This window comes from Scyliorhinus canicula, chromosome 6 (genome assembly GCF_902713615.1).
Source record: "Scyliorhinus canicula chromosome 6, sScyCan1.1, whole genome shotgun sequence".
Lineage (NCBI taxonomy): Eukaryota > Metazoa > Chordata > Chondrichthyes > Carcharhiniformes > Scyliorhinidae > Scyliorhinus > Scyliorhinus canicula.
In genome coordinates, this window is record NC_052151.1 from 67644637 (window position 1) to 67662030 (window position 17394).

General features: G+C 44.7%; 1 protein-coding gene across 2 annotated transcripts in view; it reads right to left on the reverse strand.

The window, feature by feature from the left end:
- The window catches only part of map3k5 (mitogen-activated protein kinase kinase kinase 5), a 244049-nt gene that overhangs the window by 164510 nt on the left and 62145 nt on the right, over positions 1-17394 (reverse strand). For both annotated transcript variants that reach the window (XR_005460938.1, XM_038799442.1), the window contains exons 5-6: positions 12728-12896; positions 8279-8385 (exon numbers count right to left, since the gene is read on the reverse strand). Coding sequence is in view for 1 of the 2 variants with exons in the window: in XM_038799442.1 (XP_038655370.1) it covers positions 8279-8385; positions 12728-12896 (276 nt within the window). In the remaining variant the exon portion in view is untranslated. The remainder of the gene's footprint in view (positions 1-8278; positions 8386-12727; positions 12897-17394) is intronic.

Consider the following 17394-nt stretch of genomic DNA (forward strand, 5'->3'; position numbering starts at 1 on the left):
AGGAGATTTGGCAGAGGTCTTCAAAATCATGAGGGGTCCAGACAGAGTAGCTGGCGGATGGGTGAAGAAACAAGAGGCACAATTTAAGCTGATTGCGCAAAGAACAAGAGGCAACTTGAGGAAAAATGCAAGTGGTTAGGATCTGTTATGCATGAGTGACTGGTGCAAGCTGATCTAATTGTGTCTCCCAAAAGGGAGTTGGATAATTATCTGAAGAGGAAAATAATACAGGGGAAAAAGACAAGAGAGTGGGACAAGCCGAGTAACTCTTACAACAAACCAGCACTGACACAGCAGGCCCAGACGGTGCCCTTCTGTGCTATAATTATTCAACGATTCAATTTGAATTAAGGGTGCTCGAGAGTCCAGAATTAGACAAACACAGAGTGTTGCGGAACGGAGGGAAATTACAGATAAAAGGCAGAGGCAAACTACGCAGGATTTACAAAACAACGACGAGATTTCCAAAGCTGAGCCATTATTTGACTCGATGTCAGCATAGGTCAGCAAAGCACAAGGGACTTGGCGTGAGTCAGTAGAGGACGGTGTCCAGTTTTGGTTTCCTTACTTTAGCAGAGATATACTTGCATTGGAAGCAGTTCAGAGAAGGTTCATTGGGCTGGTTCCCGGGATGACAAAGTTGCCTTCTGAAGAAAGATTGAGCAGGTTGGTTCCAAACTCTTAGAAGTTTAGACAATTCAGCAATGATCTTGTCGAAAGGTCCTGAGGAGACGCTTGACAATAGATTCTGAGAGGGTGTTTCCCCTTGAGGGAATCTAGATCTAGGAGACACAGTTAAAAATCAGGGCTCTTCCTTTGAAGATGGTGATGAGGAGGAATTTCTTCTCTCAAGAGATTTGTTAGTCTTTGGAATTCTATATTCAAGGCTGAGTTGGACACATTTTTGATCTACAAGGCTTATAGAGGTCAGGCAGGTAAATGGAGCAAAGACCACAATCAGATCAGCTATGATCTTACTGAATGGCAGGGGAGGGCTGAATGACCTAATCCTACTCCAATTTCCTATGATCTTATTATTTTAAAGAGGACAGGAACAGATTATTTATGTTTGCAATAGTCATGGCTTGGTGGAAATTTGGCTGGATGGGCTCGTGGAAGGGAGGGAACACAGAATCTTTAATCATCAGGAAATTTAGAGAATCTTTTGTGCCCTTGGGATCATTAGTTTTGATCATTCTCAGCTAATTTTTCTTAATCGAGGAAGGTAGTTAATAATTAGGATTGGCTTTGATTACACCTGACCAGCTTGAAAACAGAATTGAGAAAAGTGCAGATAGTTTACGGCAGAGGAGATTAGATGAAACCAGATTTGGATGGGCTGAATGGCCTCTTCTGTGCTGTGAATACTTCGTTCAAGAAGAATCATCATATCAGTACTTATAAAATAGAGAGATACGGTTGGAATGAGAGTAAAAAGACACCCACCCACACCGCGCCGTACTCATTTGCTGATATTTGTTTTCTTCAAATTTATATTGGTGTATTTGAGGAGTGTTGGAAGCTCTTCTTAAGATATGGGAGCGATATCCAAGTCGTCATAGATTTGCAATTCCACCAAACTATTGAAGGAGTAAAAGGTATTTGGGGTAAAATAGGGAAATTAACCTCCCTGGAGAAAGTTTTAGGAAGTGATATGAGAGCTCCATTTTGATCTAGAGCTCGAGAATATTAATAGAGTACAAAAAAGAGTACTGACTACTAAATGGTTAGCAATCCAACAAGGAAAAAAATAATTTACTCAGTTAAGTTTCATCACATTAAAAGAAACTTGACTGAAACTATTTCATATATTTATTATTGTTGTGCTACTCAAAACTGTCAACCATGATTTAATTGCTAGCCACAGAAAGATCAGAAACAACTTTTTATTTTAGACAAACTTTACATTGAAAACGCTGCAAAAAGTCATGGCAAGAATTTAAGGGCTAGTTTTAACATTCTCCATCCAATGAAAACCAGGAAACCTGGCACCTCCACAAGGAAACCTGGCACCTCCACAAGGAAACCTGGCACCTCCCCTTGCTCGGGATGGTCCCTTCTCCCATGACTGCAATCATTTGCTGACCCACTCCCAATGAATCCAGTTTAGTTCAGAGTACAGTTCCCGTGGCTCCCAAACTGTAGCCTCCTGCCACTGCAAATTCCGCTCACATCCAAACACCAGGTAGGCTACGAGACTCAGCCAAAGAAAATGAGCCACACTGTTAAGTTGGACAGGTGCTGCTTAATTCCCAACTTCTATCTACTTCAAGCACCAGTTCTGCCACCTGCTCAAATTAAGCCCGCAATTACACAACAGAAGATAAAGTGTTAACGCGTAAAGTGACTTCTTTACAAATGACAAATATTGAACAAATACTAACCTAGGTACACAAAAGAACAATTGCGTTAAATTAAGCTCAAGGCCACCATAGGGTAGTACAGTTCTTTAATTTTCACTTCCAGCTGTTATTGATTCCCCCCCACCTTTTGTTCTAGTTGGGTTGAGATTGGACTATACAAGTAATATTCAACCCCTAGTTACCAGGAAACAACGCAGACATAATACATAATCAAATCAATAGAAAACAGTTGCAGAGCCCCTGCGATTTTCTGATATACCACTCAGTACCTGCCAGGCTCCATCACTGGCACAGGGCCTGAGAGCAATTGGATTTATATCAACATCAACAGCACGAGTCAGCTTGTTCTAAACAGAACCAAGGAGCCATTATACAATTCACTCAGAGGACCGCAGCTGAAGAAAAAGCTTTTAGTCTCTACTTTTATTGGAACTCAAAATTCTCCACATATACAATTGGCAGTACAATAATTTTACATTAAAAGTACATTTCTATTCCATCAGAATATAACAAGTGCTGCAATACATGATAGTTTGTCACATAGTCGAGATGGCCAAACTGTGGTAACGCATCATTTTTCTTCAGACAATTTATGCTCAACAGTCACATTGATAAAGATAAAGGGCTCCCCAGACTCCAGTAAACTCGATAAGTGTGGTGAAATGAATTCCACCCACCCAATTGAAAAGCCAGTTGACAGCCTGTCCACCCAAAAGCCTGCAGCCTTTTACACTGGGAGCAGCCGTAATTGTATCAGGGTGAGACTTCTGCCTCCATCTGGGAGGAAGTCCCACCTCACAGAGCTGGAGCCAATCTGGTTGGAGGCAACTCTTGTGGTCCCAGCAGTGCCAGGTTTGAACTATGGCCACTGCTGGGACTAAGGCATTCTCCGAGAAGAAGAAATGATCCCTGGTCTTTCAAGGCAACTCTGTGTTTTGAACACGAGCAGACTCTGGTGGGGGTGCCAAGTTTTGAGCATATGCGGGCTACTGGTGGAGGTGGCGGTGGTTGTGTTGGAGGGAGGCAGTAGGTCATGGTATCGTCAATAACCTAGCAATCTAGAAGCCCAGGGCAAATGTTCTGGAGCCACCGATTCAAGTCCCATCACGGCAGCTGGTGGAATTTGGAGTCAATAAATAAATCTGGAGTTTGAAAGCTAGTCTCAGTAATGATGACCATGAAACGATCCTCAATTGTTGTAAAAACCCATCTTTAGGGAAGGAAATCTGCCATCCTTACCTGGTCTGGCCAGGTTTTTCCCTTGGCTGGGAGTCTAGAAACATGGGAAACAATTTCAAAATAAGCAGAATGCCACTTAGATGAGGAGGGTTGCGAGTCTTTGGAATTCTCTTCCCCAGAGGGCAATGGAAGCTTAGTCATTGAGTATATTTAAGGCAGCGATTGATAGATTTCTGATCAACAATAACATAAAAAGGTTATGGGGATAGCGGGTGTAAAAGGAACATAAAAAAGTGTTCGATCAGCCCTGATCATATTGAATGGCGGAGCAGGCCGATTCTTGTTCCGTTCCCCGTGTCACACATATGGCTCCCAACCCAAACAATGTGAGCATAGTAAGAAGTCTTACAACACCAGGTTAAAGTCCAACAGGTTTGTTTCGAATCACTAGCTTTCAGAGCACTGCTCCTTCCTCAGGTGAATGAAGAGTTAGTTTCCAGAAACATATATAGACAAAGTCAAAGATGCAATACTCACAACAATGCGAATCATTCTTAAATTGCATCCGAAATGCCCGAAGCAATTCACTCAGTTGTTTAAAACCACAACAGAAAAGCAAATGAAACCAGGCAGACCACCCCTCGCCGGAAATGACAACATCTAACACAGCCCTAGCTGGTGACTGCAAAGTCCACCTCACTGACATCTGAGGACTATGTGCCAAAATTGGAAGAGCTAACCCACAGGCAAGTAGAGCAACAGCCCAACAGTCATACTCACGCAATCATACCTTATACAATGCCCCAGAGTCCAAAAAGCACCATCTCCAACCCGGACTTTGTTCTGCCCCACTAGCAGGACAGAGACAGAAATGGTGGTGGCACAGTGGTATACAGTCAGGAGGGAATTGCCCCAAGAGTCCTCAACATTTGACTCCACAACCTTGAAGGCTTCCAAACATGGCCACGGAAACTTCCTGCTTATCACTACTCCTCCATGTTGAACACCACTTGGAGGGAGCACGGAGGGTGACACGGGCATAGCGTGTACTCTAGGTGGGGGACCTCAATGTCGCCCCCCCCCATAGCTATATTGGCCACCCAGTAGTAGTTGCGAAAGTTCGGCAGCGCCAACCACACCCCCCCCCCCGGACTGCGCTCCAACAGCGATCTCCTTACCCGCGGGGTCTTATTCGCCCACACAAAGCCCGTAATGATCCTACTCACCCGCTTAAAAAAGGCCTTAGGGATGAAGATGGGGAGGCACTGAAAGACAAACAAAAATCTGGGGAGGACAGTCATTTTCACGGTCAGCTACCTCCCTGCCAGTGACAGCGGGCGCATGTCCCACCTTTTAAAGTCCCCTTCCATTTGCTCCACCAACCGGGTCAGGTTGAGACTGTGCAGGGCATCCCATTTCCTGGCCACAAAGGTAACAAAAACTTTTCTCTACCATCCTGAGCGGCAGCTCTTTCAGTCTCTCCTCCTGCCCCTTGGCCTGGATCACAAACAACTCGCTCTTTCCCATGTTCAGTTTGTACCCTGAAAAAACTATCAAAATCCCTCAGGATCCTCAGAACCTCCCCATCCCCTCCACAGGGTCCGAAATGTACAGGAGCAAATCATCCGCGTATAGCGAGACCCGGTGTTCAACCCCCCCCCCCCCCCCCCCACCCCCCCCCCCCCCCCCCCCCCCCCCGAACCAGTCCCCGTCAGTTCCTCAAGACTCTCAGCACCATAGCTAGTGGTTCTATAGCTAGGGCAAATAGTAACAGGGAGAGGGGACACCCCTGCTCGTTCCCCGGTGAAGCTCGAAGTACCCCGACCTCAGCCGGTTTGTACATACACTTTCCACAGGCGCCTGGTACTGTACAGCAATTTCACCCAGCTAATAAAGGCCTCACCAAACCCAAACCTCCCCAGCGTTTCCCAGAGGTACTCCCACTCCACCCGGTCAAAGGCTTTCTCTGCGTCCATCGCTGTTACCACCTCCGCCTCCCCTCCCTCTGAGGGCATCATTATAATATTCAAAAGTGACAAAGTTCCATCTTCACAATGAGGACACCCTCCATATGATGTGTGGCATTGCACCATGCTAAATGGGATAGACTTCGCAAAGATCAGAAAATTGGACTTCCATGAGGCACCGTGGGCCATCAGCAGTAGCAAAATTTATTCAACTATGATTTGTAACCTCACAGCCCAGCATACCCTTCACTCTACCATTAACACCAAGCCAGGGATCAACTCTGGTTCGATGAAGAGTGCAGGAGGGCATACCTGGAGCAGCATCAGGCATATCGAAAAATGAGGTGCCAACCTGGTGAAGCTAGAACATACGACTACTAACGTGCCAAACAGGAGAAGCAGCACATACTGAGTAAAGGATAATTATTCTCCCAGTTCCACTCCCAAGGAAGTTAAATGCCTTCTTTCCTTTCACCAGCATTCTGATTTCATTCAGGGAACCTTGTACAACCTCACAAGCTTGATCTGTTGTGCACTAAAGGATTGAAACAGCAAATCACATGCTCAGATCAGATTTATTACTTTAAAAAGTGGGTAATGACAGGACTTGCAAGAACTGTGAAAAAGCCGTGTCATTTTAAAAATAAATTTAGAGTATCCAATTAAGGGGCAATTTAGCGTGGCCAATCCACCTACCTGCACATCTTTGGATTGTGGGGGCGAAACACATGCAAACACGGGGAGAATGTGCAAACTCCACACAGACAGTGACCCAGAGCCGGGATCGAACCTGGGACCTCGGCGCCGTGAGGCAAGTGTTAACCACTGTGCCAACATGCTGCCCCAAGAAGCCGTGTCATGATGATAGAAGGAAACTATGTATGGATATACTGAACTTTTAAATAAGACCTGTGGTTTTAAAAATGGACATAGAAGCCAAAGATGACTGGGGATGTAAATTCAGTCATTGTCTGAATTGCTGGCGATCGATACTAAGAGACCGAGAATGGAATCACACGGTTTCCAGGCAAGGACAGATCAAAAGCATGAAAATCATACAGAAACTAACTGCCATTTCCGGTGAAGATAATGGGAGCTGATTATCATCTCAGCAGGAGCGTAATGAGGATTTTCACTTTCCAGGATTGTACAAAGACCGGGATAAAAGCCAGCTGCAAAACTTGGTCAGGCGGTTAGTGCTGGGTGTCAGAGTGTGAGATACAAGGGGAAAGACAGCAGCAGACCTCAGCTAACCTATAGAACACTGAAATCTCAAAACCAATTATTCACCCGCTGAAGTCAGCACAACTGGAATCACAAATCACGATGTTGCACCATCTACTCCTCACGAACACTGTCAAAGACGGATACATTTTTATTTTACTTGATTTTGGACTCAAATTTTCATTTTTAATCCGCGAGAATTTATATGCATGTGCTTTGTCATTTTTCTCACATTTAGTAGCCAATAAACTTGCCTTTTCTTTAACTCAAGAGACCCTGGTTAAATTGGCTTCTTTTAAAACATAAATATATTGGGCCGCGAAAAGGTGTCCGCAAAGGATGGGATCCTTCCTAAATTAACCTTGTTGCGGCCAACTGAGGGAGTTGAATAAATAAAAAGGAGCCAGTACCTCACTCCCAGCATAACAATTTGGGTGTATCCCATCCAGAATTTAATGAATTGGGGGGACCTTGCCTGTGGATCAGTTGTAGCAAAGAATCTTACAACTGTCATGCTCAGCAAAAGCATGTCATATTCCTGACTTGTAGGTGCTCCTGAAATAGTCTTTTATTTGCTTAAAACGGACACCATTAAACTGTTACGGTGGCTGCCAAGGGGTTAGGTGACCTTTCTTTTTCAGCACAAATTTATCAAATTTCTGGAAAGTTCAAAATTTAACAACCATGGTAGGGGTCTCCCCCGGAATGGATATATCAAGCTACATGTCATGCCATTGTTCAAAGTTTACTCAAAACACACAGTCAATGAACAGCTAGTCTCTATGCCCCCAGGTTTGCAATTTAACAGAAGAAAGCTGGCAAGACTAGTTATCGACACGTTAAGTGCGAAATAAATCTATCTGCTATTGTGTAGTGATGGCTTTGGACTTCTAAACTAGTCTGATTGGATGATTTCGAGTATTGGCCATGTGATCAAAACTGGCTTGAAATAATGAACTTTATCTGACGACTTAGAGAGGAGGACAGACAATAGCTACAGAGAGAGAGTGTGCCATCTTTGGTTTATAAGAACCATCAGTTGTTAGCCAGACAACCAGTCATCAAGGAACCAGAGTATTAACTTGTTCCAGTTTCAAAATTCACTTGCAAACCAACCTCCTAGATATTCAACTACAAGTAACTTTGCAACCTGATGTGAACCCTTAGTTTTACAAGAACCTCACTTCAACTTAAAATCATCAAAATCTTTCACGAACCCACTGGTCTGCCACGTGAAAGGAGTGTATTCTGCACGCACAAGCATGCGAGAGAGAAAAATCGAGTGTGAGACATTGTGTCAATTCAGGATTAAATGTGCGAGATGAAGAAACTTCTTTATTTTAAATTCACAAAAGCTTGTTGCTGAATTATTTCATTGCAATACACACTCCCAAGTATAAGAAAATACATACAAAACATACTGATAACAAGCAGTAAGAAATCTTATACATTCTGCCCATGACAGAATTATAAATCTATATATTTTTTTAAATGGCCATGCAGGTTATTTCATGAATTAGAATCAACACTAAAATAATGTCTTACCGATTCAGTGCGAAGGCATAATGAAATTTGATGTGCAGATTGTCCACTAGATCACAGGTTGGAAGTTTATCCAAAGTTTCCACCAATGTTACTATGGCATTATAATCCTTGACAAAAGAAACACAGGATATAAAATAAATATAATTTAATGTTGAAAGTTATTCATGAAGTAAATCAGCAGCCGGCAGCTTACTGCGTCCATCTGTAACTTGTAACACTGCATTTCTGCAATCTCAAGTCATGCTGCCACATGAGATGCAAACTGGATGATAGCTTTCTTCCCTACCCTACTCCACCATCTATTTCTTCCTTTTGCATTGCACCAGCTGTCTGTTGTTTACCCTATCAAAAGAAAAAATTGCCTTGGAGCAAGACGTCAGTTTGAAAAAGATTTTTGGACTCCACAAGAAGGAAGAGAGCAACTAAGAGAGCGAGACTGGAGAATTGAATGGTGGAAACACTGACCAGGTACTCTTGAATGTAAAAAACACAAAGAAATTACCAAACATTCTTGAAAAATCAAAAGGGAGGGAGAAACTCGAAACAATCACAAACACAAGGTAAAATTCACTGGGAAAGGTATAGGAACTGGAGGCTGACAAGTCCTCTGGACTTGATGGCTTTCACCCCAGGGCGTTAGAAGAAGTGGCTGCAAAGATAATAGATGCATCGATTATCATTTCCAAAGCTCCCTAGATTCTGTAAAGGCTCGAGCAGATTGAAAAATCATGAATGCACCATCCCTTTTCAAGGAAGGAAGGAAATAGAAAGCACTTGGCCTAACAGCTAGAACGCATTACAGTAACAATGAGGTAATAGCAGGACATTTAGAAAATCATAACGCAACCATGTTGACTCTGCCTGATCATAATAATAATCATCTTTATTATTGTCACAAGTAGGCTTACATTAATAAGGCAATGAAATTACTGTGAAAATCCCCTAGTCGCCACACTGTGGCGCCTGTTTGGGTACACAGAGGGAGAATTCAGAATGACCAATTCACCTAACAAGCAGGTCTTTTGGGATTTGTGGGAGGAAACTGAAGCATATGAAAGGGAAATTGTGTGTGACTCATTTAGAGCTCTTTACGGAAGTAACAAGCAAGATTGGTAAAGGGATTTAGATAGGTCAAATGAGTGGGCAAAAAATTTGACAGGTTGGAGCATGTGGGAAAATGTGAACTTGTCCACTTTGGCAGTAAGAACAGAAAAGCAGTGTAGTATCTGAATGGGGAGAGATTACAGAACTTGGCGGTACAGAGGCATGAGTGCCCTGATACATAAATTACAAGAAGTCTATATGCAGGTACAGCTAGGAATTAGGAAGGCAAATGGAATATTTGCATTTATCGCAAGGTAAATTAGAGTATAAAAGTAGGGAAGTGTTGCTACCGCTGTACAAGGCCTCAGTGAGACTGCATCTGGAGTACTGTCCAGAGTCTTGATGTCCTTACTTAAAGGGGGCTGGTTTGAGTCTGGTCATTACTCTTGTGGAATGTGATTCCACAGAGAGCAATGGAGATGGGGTCACTGAATATACTCAAGGCTGAGTGAGATACTTTTATGATCAGGTTGATAATAATATAGCGATGTGTGAGGTTATTCACTTGGGTCGAAAGGATAGAAAAGCTGAACATTTTGAAAAGGTGAGAAATTTTTTAGTGTTGATGTTCAAAGAGACTTGGATCTGCTCATACAAGAAATCCAACAGGTCATCATGCAATAACATTTTTTTTAGAAAACGGGATGAGGGCATCGCTATTTGGGCCATTCCTAATTGACCTTGAGATGGTGGAGGCGAGTTGCCTTCTTGAACCACTGCAGTACAGGAGGAGTAGGTACACCCATTTTGCTTTTAGGGAGGGAGTTCTACGATTTTGACCCAGTGACGGTGAAGGGACGGCGATATATTTCCAAGTCAGGGTGTTGAGTGACTTGGAGGGGAACCTCCAGGTGGTGGTGTTCCCATGTGTCTACTGCTATTGTCCTTTTAGATGATAGCACCATCAGAATCTTTGTGAGATCCTGCAGTGCATCTACTGCTCCTGTGCTTTGGCAGTAGAGGGAGTGAATATTTGTGAAAGGGGTAGCAATCAAGCAGGTTGCTTTGTCCTGGATGATTGAGCTTAAGAGTGTTGTTGGAACTGCACTCACCCAGGCAAGTGGGGAGTATTTCAACACACTCCTGACTTGTGCCTTGTAGTTGGCGGACAGGCTTTGGGAAGTCAGTAATGAGTTACTCGCCACAGGATTCCTTGCCTCTGTCCTGTTCTTGTAGCCACTGTCTTTATATGGCTAGTCTAGTTCAGGTTCTGGTCTATGGCAACCCCCGGATCGGGGGCGATCAGTGATGGCAATGTAACGGAATGTCACGGTGTGATGATTTTCTCTCTTATTGAAGATGATCATTGCCTGGCACTCGTGTGACACGAGTGTTACTTGCCACTTGTCAACCCAAGCCTGCATATTGTCCAGGTCTTGCTGCATTTGCACATGAACTGTTTCAGTGTCTGAGGAGTCATGAATGATGAACATTGTGCAATCATCAATGAGCACCCCCACATCCAGCCTTATGTTTGAAGGACGGTCATTCATGAAGCAGCTGAAGATGGTTGGCCTAGAACACTACCCCGAGGAGCTCCTGCAGTGATGTCCCGGGACGGACATGGTTGACCTCCAACAACCACAACCATCTTCCTTTGTGCCAGGTATGCTTCCGACCAGCAGAGTTTTTCCAGATTCCCACTGACTCCAGTGTTGCTAGGGCTCCTTGGGTGTCATATGCGAGCGGAGCTTGCCAGTGCAGGAAATGACTCAAGAGTGGCCTCAGCGGGGAGTTCCTCGCCAAGACCAAAAGAAACCTGGCAAAGTTCAGTTGAATAGCAGGGTCTGCAGTGCCGAGAAACACCCTGCTAAACATGCCATTCAGCAGACTTTAACTGGAGTCAGCTGAATTGCGCCCTATGTGTTTGTGTGCTCTCTTTTGCAATATATTTTATATTTCAAACCCAACCCGAGCATGCATGCGATTCAAATGTTTTCTAAATTTAAAAAAAATACTTTTTACTTTATCTCAATATTCTTCTTCCTACTGTCTCATGTAAAAATCACCCAAGCCATTTAATCAATCGCTTTTCACTTGAGCATTTTACTGATCACTAATTCCATGTGTGAGCTGGCTGTTGATCTCCAGTTCTTTTCTTCTTCACCAGCACAATTTATCTGAAATTGCTTTTCCATTTCTAAATGAAGTATCAATGACTGTAATGTGAACGTTGTTCGATTTAAGGGCCTTAGTAGCTTTTTCTCCGCTTTCCACATATCTGGGGGATTGCTGCATTTTTAAACAAAATGGACATCCAACTGCCAGAAATGGCCAACATTGCAGTCAGCATGAGCTAGTTCCGAGCATTTGGCAAATTCAGCACCAGGATTCATCAAATTATGATGGAGCTCTTATGATGGAGGTCATGACCTATGACTGGCTATGACTACTCAGGTAGGTGCCGGGGGGGTGGGGGGTTTGGAAGGTAGGCTGGCAGTGGCCCATGGTAATGCTGTGGAGAGGGCAGACTATTTGCTCCTCTTGGTTTCTCCTCAAAGTTGTATCATTGGGGGCAGCAGGGTAGCATGGTGGTTAGCATAAATGCTTCACAGCTCCAGGGTCCCAGGTTCGATTCCCGGCTGGGTCACTGTCTGTGTGGAGTCTGCACGTCCTCCCCCTGTGTGCGTGGGTTTCCTCCGGGTGCTCCGGTTTCCTCCCACAGTCCAAAGATGTGTGGGTTAGGTGGATTGGCCATGCTAAATTGCCCGTAGTGTCCTAATAAAAGTAAGGTTAAGGGGGGGTTGTTGGGTTACGGGTATAGGGTGGATACGTGGGTTTGAGATGGGTGATCATGGCTCGGCACAACATTGAGGGCCGAAGGGCCTGTTCTGTGCTGTACTGTTCTATGTTCTATGTCTATTTAAAAAGGAACTCTCCCCGAGGGTCTTTGTGGTGTCTTTCAGTGTGGATGTTTAGCTCCCTGCAGAGTACTTACAGCCAGATTTTGCATTTGGATCCTGATTAAGGCATTTTCGGCCCTGATCAGCTATATTAGGAGCATGCTTGCTTTATACAAGCGTCCTCAGCACTCGGAGGTCTCTGGTTCCCAATTGGGCCATAGGAAGAGAGAATGCCTGCGCAGTTAATCAATGCCCAAACTAATTTTGCACTCAGATAATACAAATGAAATCTTCCAGTTTCTACCCTAGAGTTTTATTACACTTTCTTTTCTGAAACAGAATAGATGTTTGAAATTTGAGGCAAAAAATCTGATCTGTATAAACAAGATTTTCATATAAAGCATAGCACAAAGCAAGTCCGATTTGACACACACATTTAAAAGTGGGCATAGAAATAAACAGCGTTGTAATCTCAGGGAACATCCAGCCACCTAACACATACCTGAATATCACGGTAGGAAAGAAGCAGATTAATGACAATATCGGCAGAGAGAACTTCAACATTGTCCAGGCGTTTTCTTATTCTTCCTAGTTCTGTGGCCAGTTCTTTACCACTGTAAAGGTCTCGAGCTTTTCTGATGTCACTCAAGATAGTTTCCCGAAAATACTGACTGTGAAACACAAACAAACACCATATCCTGAGCCATATTTCTTACACCACCTTGCTTTTTGAAAACACACATATTTTAGAAATGAAGAATCATTTAAAAATGCTATATAGCAAGAGCAGCAAGTTTGGGACTTTAATCAAGATTCAATCTAAATGTTTACACACATTTCTTATCCATCAGAGGTTCTTTTTCCTAGTCAGGTTTTGTTCCTCAGGAGGAACATTCAAAACCATTGTGTTCTGCTGTAACTAAAGTGAAAACAACTCCCCCCTCTTACACAAGAGCAATAGAGATTAATAGAAGAGCAGCTTGAGTTGGCTTGCTGTTATTTTCTGTAATTATGATAGAGTGGTTTAATGCATCTAAAATGACAAAGTAAGTCTTATAAAAAAACCTGTGAAGAAGGATTCAGAAGGTTTAGAGTAATGGACGAGCTGATTTAAACATTAGAAGACAGGCTGATGTCTTAATTAGCACAAAGTCTCCAACTCTAAAATGGAGCAAACTAGTTAAATCACAATGGGTATCTAAAGGCACAAGCCATTCATCTTGGCTAATATCAACTTTGCTGGCTTATCCCACTCCTCCCATCACACCAATCCACCTTCTCTTGGTTGCAAAGAAATTTGAAATTCTTCTGTTTACCCTATCTGTTCTTTTTTTAAACCCCCATTCTCCTAAAGATGTTAACTCATATTGGGGCACAGGTTCACAGTCCTTACTCATTTTCTGACAGATGACCAGGGTAGTTATTTTTCCATGTGAAGTTAGAGAGGCATTGACAACTAGTTATTCAAACATAGGGACTATCACAGCTGAGTCCAACACTGAGCTCATCTAATGTCCACACACAACCCCACAGGGGTCACTGAAGAATCATCAGGCATGTGAAATCTGCCTGATCTTTTTCCTTTTCCAAAGGCGACAAGACTAGCTGCAGTGTCACAATCACTACCCCAGCTAACATCTAAAACCAGAAACCCTTTCGGAGGGAGACAGTGGTGTAGTTGTAGTGTCACTGGACTGGGAATCCAGAGGCCCTAATGCTGTGGGGGCGCAGTGGGTTTCAAATCCCACCATGGCATAAATCCTGGAATTAAAAGCTGGCCTCAGAAATGATGACCATGAAATTATCATTAATTGTTGTCAAAAGCCATCTGGTTCTTTAACGTCCTTTAGGGAACAAAATCTGCCATCCTTACCTGGTCTGGCCAACATGCGAGTCTATATCCACAACAGTGCAAGCCACTCAGTTCACGGGCAGTAAGAGTTGGACAACAAATGTGGGCGTTGCAATCCACATCCCATGAAATAATTAAACAATACTCAACTGAGCCTAGCATGTGAACCCAATACACTCCCGGTCTCTAAGAATTGAGCAATCAGAGTACAGTCTTCTGTTACTGTTAAACGTACCAGTTCTGTTCATCAATCCAAAATAACTTTTGTCCATGTGGATTGGTGGCTGGCCAATCAAAATAGTTCAATCTGCTCACTTATACAACAATGCGTTACAAAGAATGAGAATATTTTCTGGGTAATTGTTCGTAAGAAAGAAAGGACTTGTATTTAGAAACATCTTTCAAAATCTTGGGATTTCCCAAAACGTTTAACAAGCACTTAGGCACTTTCACCTACTCCACAAAAGTCACAGGCTTCAAAAAGTAAGTAATTGCTAAGGTATTACAATGTGAACTGTTGGACCAAAATCATATTCCACTGTATATCCAGACGTTACTAAAACAAACAAAAAGGGATTTTCAAACAAAAGGTTTGGAAAGCGTTCACAATTTGTATTTACATTATATCTTAACGCTGTCCACACGGCATGGTGTAGGGAAGGAAGCATACACAATTTGTAAAGAAATTGCTCAACAGTATCATCCTGTACCTAATATTAGAAATACAATTAGCATGACTAATATTACGGAAAGAATCCTGTCGCGCCAGTATCCTCCACCTGCTGCGTACTGTGGACTCCAAGAGGGAAGATAAGCAGCTAACCACAAGAGAAATCATGCTAGTTTTCTTTCCTTGAATCAGCAAGGCACTGTCTCTGTTCAAAGCTGCACCCAGAGACTGGCACCGTGCCACTAGGGGAAGCACAAGCAGGAACATCGGAATTTGAATCAGTCTTGCCTTCACCACTGCATATCATACACCAAAGTTGGCATTTTCATTTTATATTTAGGTTCTGGTTTTTCAATTTTAAAATTGTAATTTGCACTGTAACGCTAACTTTTCATCCTAGTCCTGATGAGCTTCACTTACAATTTTTTTTTTAATAAACAATTTTATTGAGGTAGTTTTTGGCTTTATAAACAGTTACAGACATCATCAGAAAGAAAGCAAAAAAGGCAAAAATGTGTAAACATCCATGTACTTTCAATACTTCAATCATAACATATTGCACAAGCCCGCTCCTCTCCCACCGGTACTACCCGCCATATTTTCCCTCCTACTCTACTCTACCTACCCCCCCCCCCCCCCCCCCCCCCCCCCCCAACCCTCTGCTGACGCTCACTCTCCCGCAAAGAAGTCAATAAATGGTTGCCACCTCCGGGCGAACCCCTGCACAGATCCCCTCAAGGCGAACTTAATTTTTTCCATCCCCAGGAAACTCGACATGTCCGCAAGCCACCACTCAGTCTTCGGGGGCTTAGAGCCCCTCCATGCCAATAATATTCGTCGCCGGGCTATCAGGGAAGCAAAGGCCAAAACATCGGCCTCTTTCTCCCCCTGGACGCCCGGATCTTCCGAAACCCCAAAAATTGCCACCCCTGGACTCATCACCACCCTTGTTTTTAGCACCTGGGACATGACCCCCGCAAATCCCTCCCAGTACCCCCTCAGCTCAGGGCATGCCCAAAACATGTGAACATGGTTCGCTGGTCCTCCCGCGCACCTAGCGCATTTGTCCTCTATCCCGAAAAATTTGCTCATCCGAGCCACCGTCATATGGGCCCGGTGAACGACCTTAAATTGGATCAGCCCGAGCCTAGCACATGTCGCGGTCGAATTTACCCTACTCAGGGCCTCTGCCCACAGCCCATCCTCCATTTCCCCGCCTAGCTCCTCCTCCCATTTAAGTTTCAGTTCCTCTGTCTGGGACCCTTCCTCCCTCATAAGCACCTTATATATACCCGAGACTCTGCCCTCCCCTTCTTCCCCCCTAGAGACTATTCTGTCGAGGATCCCCATTGGCGGGAGGCGTGGGAAAGATGGGACCTGTCTATGAACAAAGTCCCGCAACTGTAGGTATCTAAAATCATTTCCCCTTACCAACCCAAATTTCTCCTCCAAGCTCCTCAAACGCGCGAAGCTCCCTTCCAGGAACATATCACCCACCCTTCCCGCCCCTGCTCGCCACCATACTCGGAACCCCCCATCCATACTGCCGGGGGCAAACCGATGGTTGTCGCAGATTGGCGCCCAGACAGACGCCCCCATCTCCCCCACATGCCTCCTCCACTGGCCCCATATCCGCAGGGTCGCCACCACTACCGGGCTGGTGGTGTACTTGGCCGGCGGCAGCGGTAGAGGAGCCGTGACCAGGGCTTCCAAACTGGAGCCCCTGCACGAAGCCGCCTCCACCCGCTCCCAAATAGACCCCGTACCCACCATCCACTTCCTTAGCGATGTTGGCCGCCCAGTAATAATTGATCAGACTCAGCAAAGCCAGCCCTCCCTCGCTGCGGTTCCTCTCCAACATCGCCTTCTTCACCCGCGGGGATTTTCCCGCCCAGACAAAGCTCACGATCAGCCCGTTAACTCTTTTGAAGAAGGACTGTGGGATAAAGATCGGGAGGCACTGAAAAATAAACAAAAATCGAGGGAGGATTGTCATCTTTACAGTCTGCACCCTCCCTGCTAGCGACAGCGGGAGTGCATCCCATCTCCGAAACTCTCCCTTCATTTGCTCCACCACCCTGGCCAAATTTAACTTATGCAGCCTGCCCCAGTCTCGTGCCACCTGGATTCCCAAATACCGGAAATTTTCCTCAACCATCCTAAACGGTAGCCCTCTCAATCTGTTCTCCTAGCCCCTTGCCTGGACCACAAACATTTCACTCTTGACCGTATTTAATTTGTATCCTGAGAACTGGCCGAACTTCCTCAGCATTCCCAGTATAGTTCCCGTCCCGGCCACTGGGTCCGACACGTACAGGAGCAGGTCGTCTGCATAAAGAGAAACCCTGTGTTCAACCCTGCCCCTCACCATCCCCTTCCAACCCTCTGCGGCTCTCAGCGGAATCGCCAGCGGCTCTATGGCCAGCGCAAACAGCAGCGGGGAGAGCGGGCAGCCCTGTCTGGTCCCTCGGTACAACCTAAAGTACTCCGACACTTCTCTGTTAGTCCTGACGCTGGCCCTCGGGGCCTGATATAATAATTTGATCCAATCCACCAATCCCGCCCCGAACCCAAACTGTCCGAGCACCTCCCATAGATAGTCCCACTCCACCCGGTCAAAGGCCTTCTCGGCGTCCATTGCCACCAC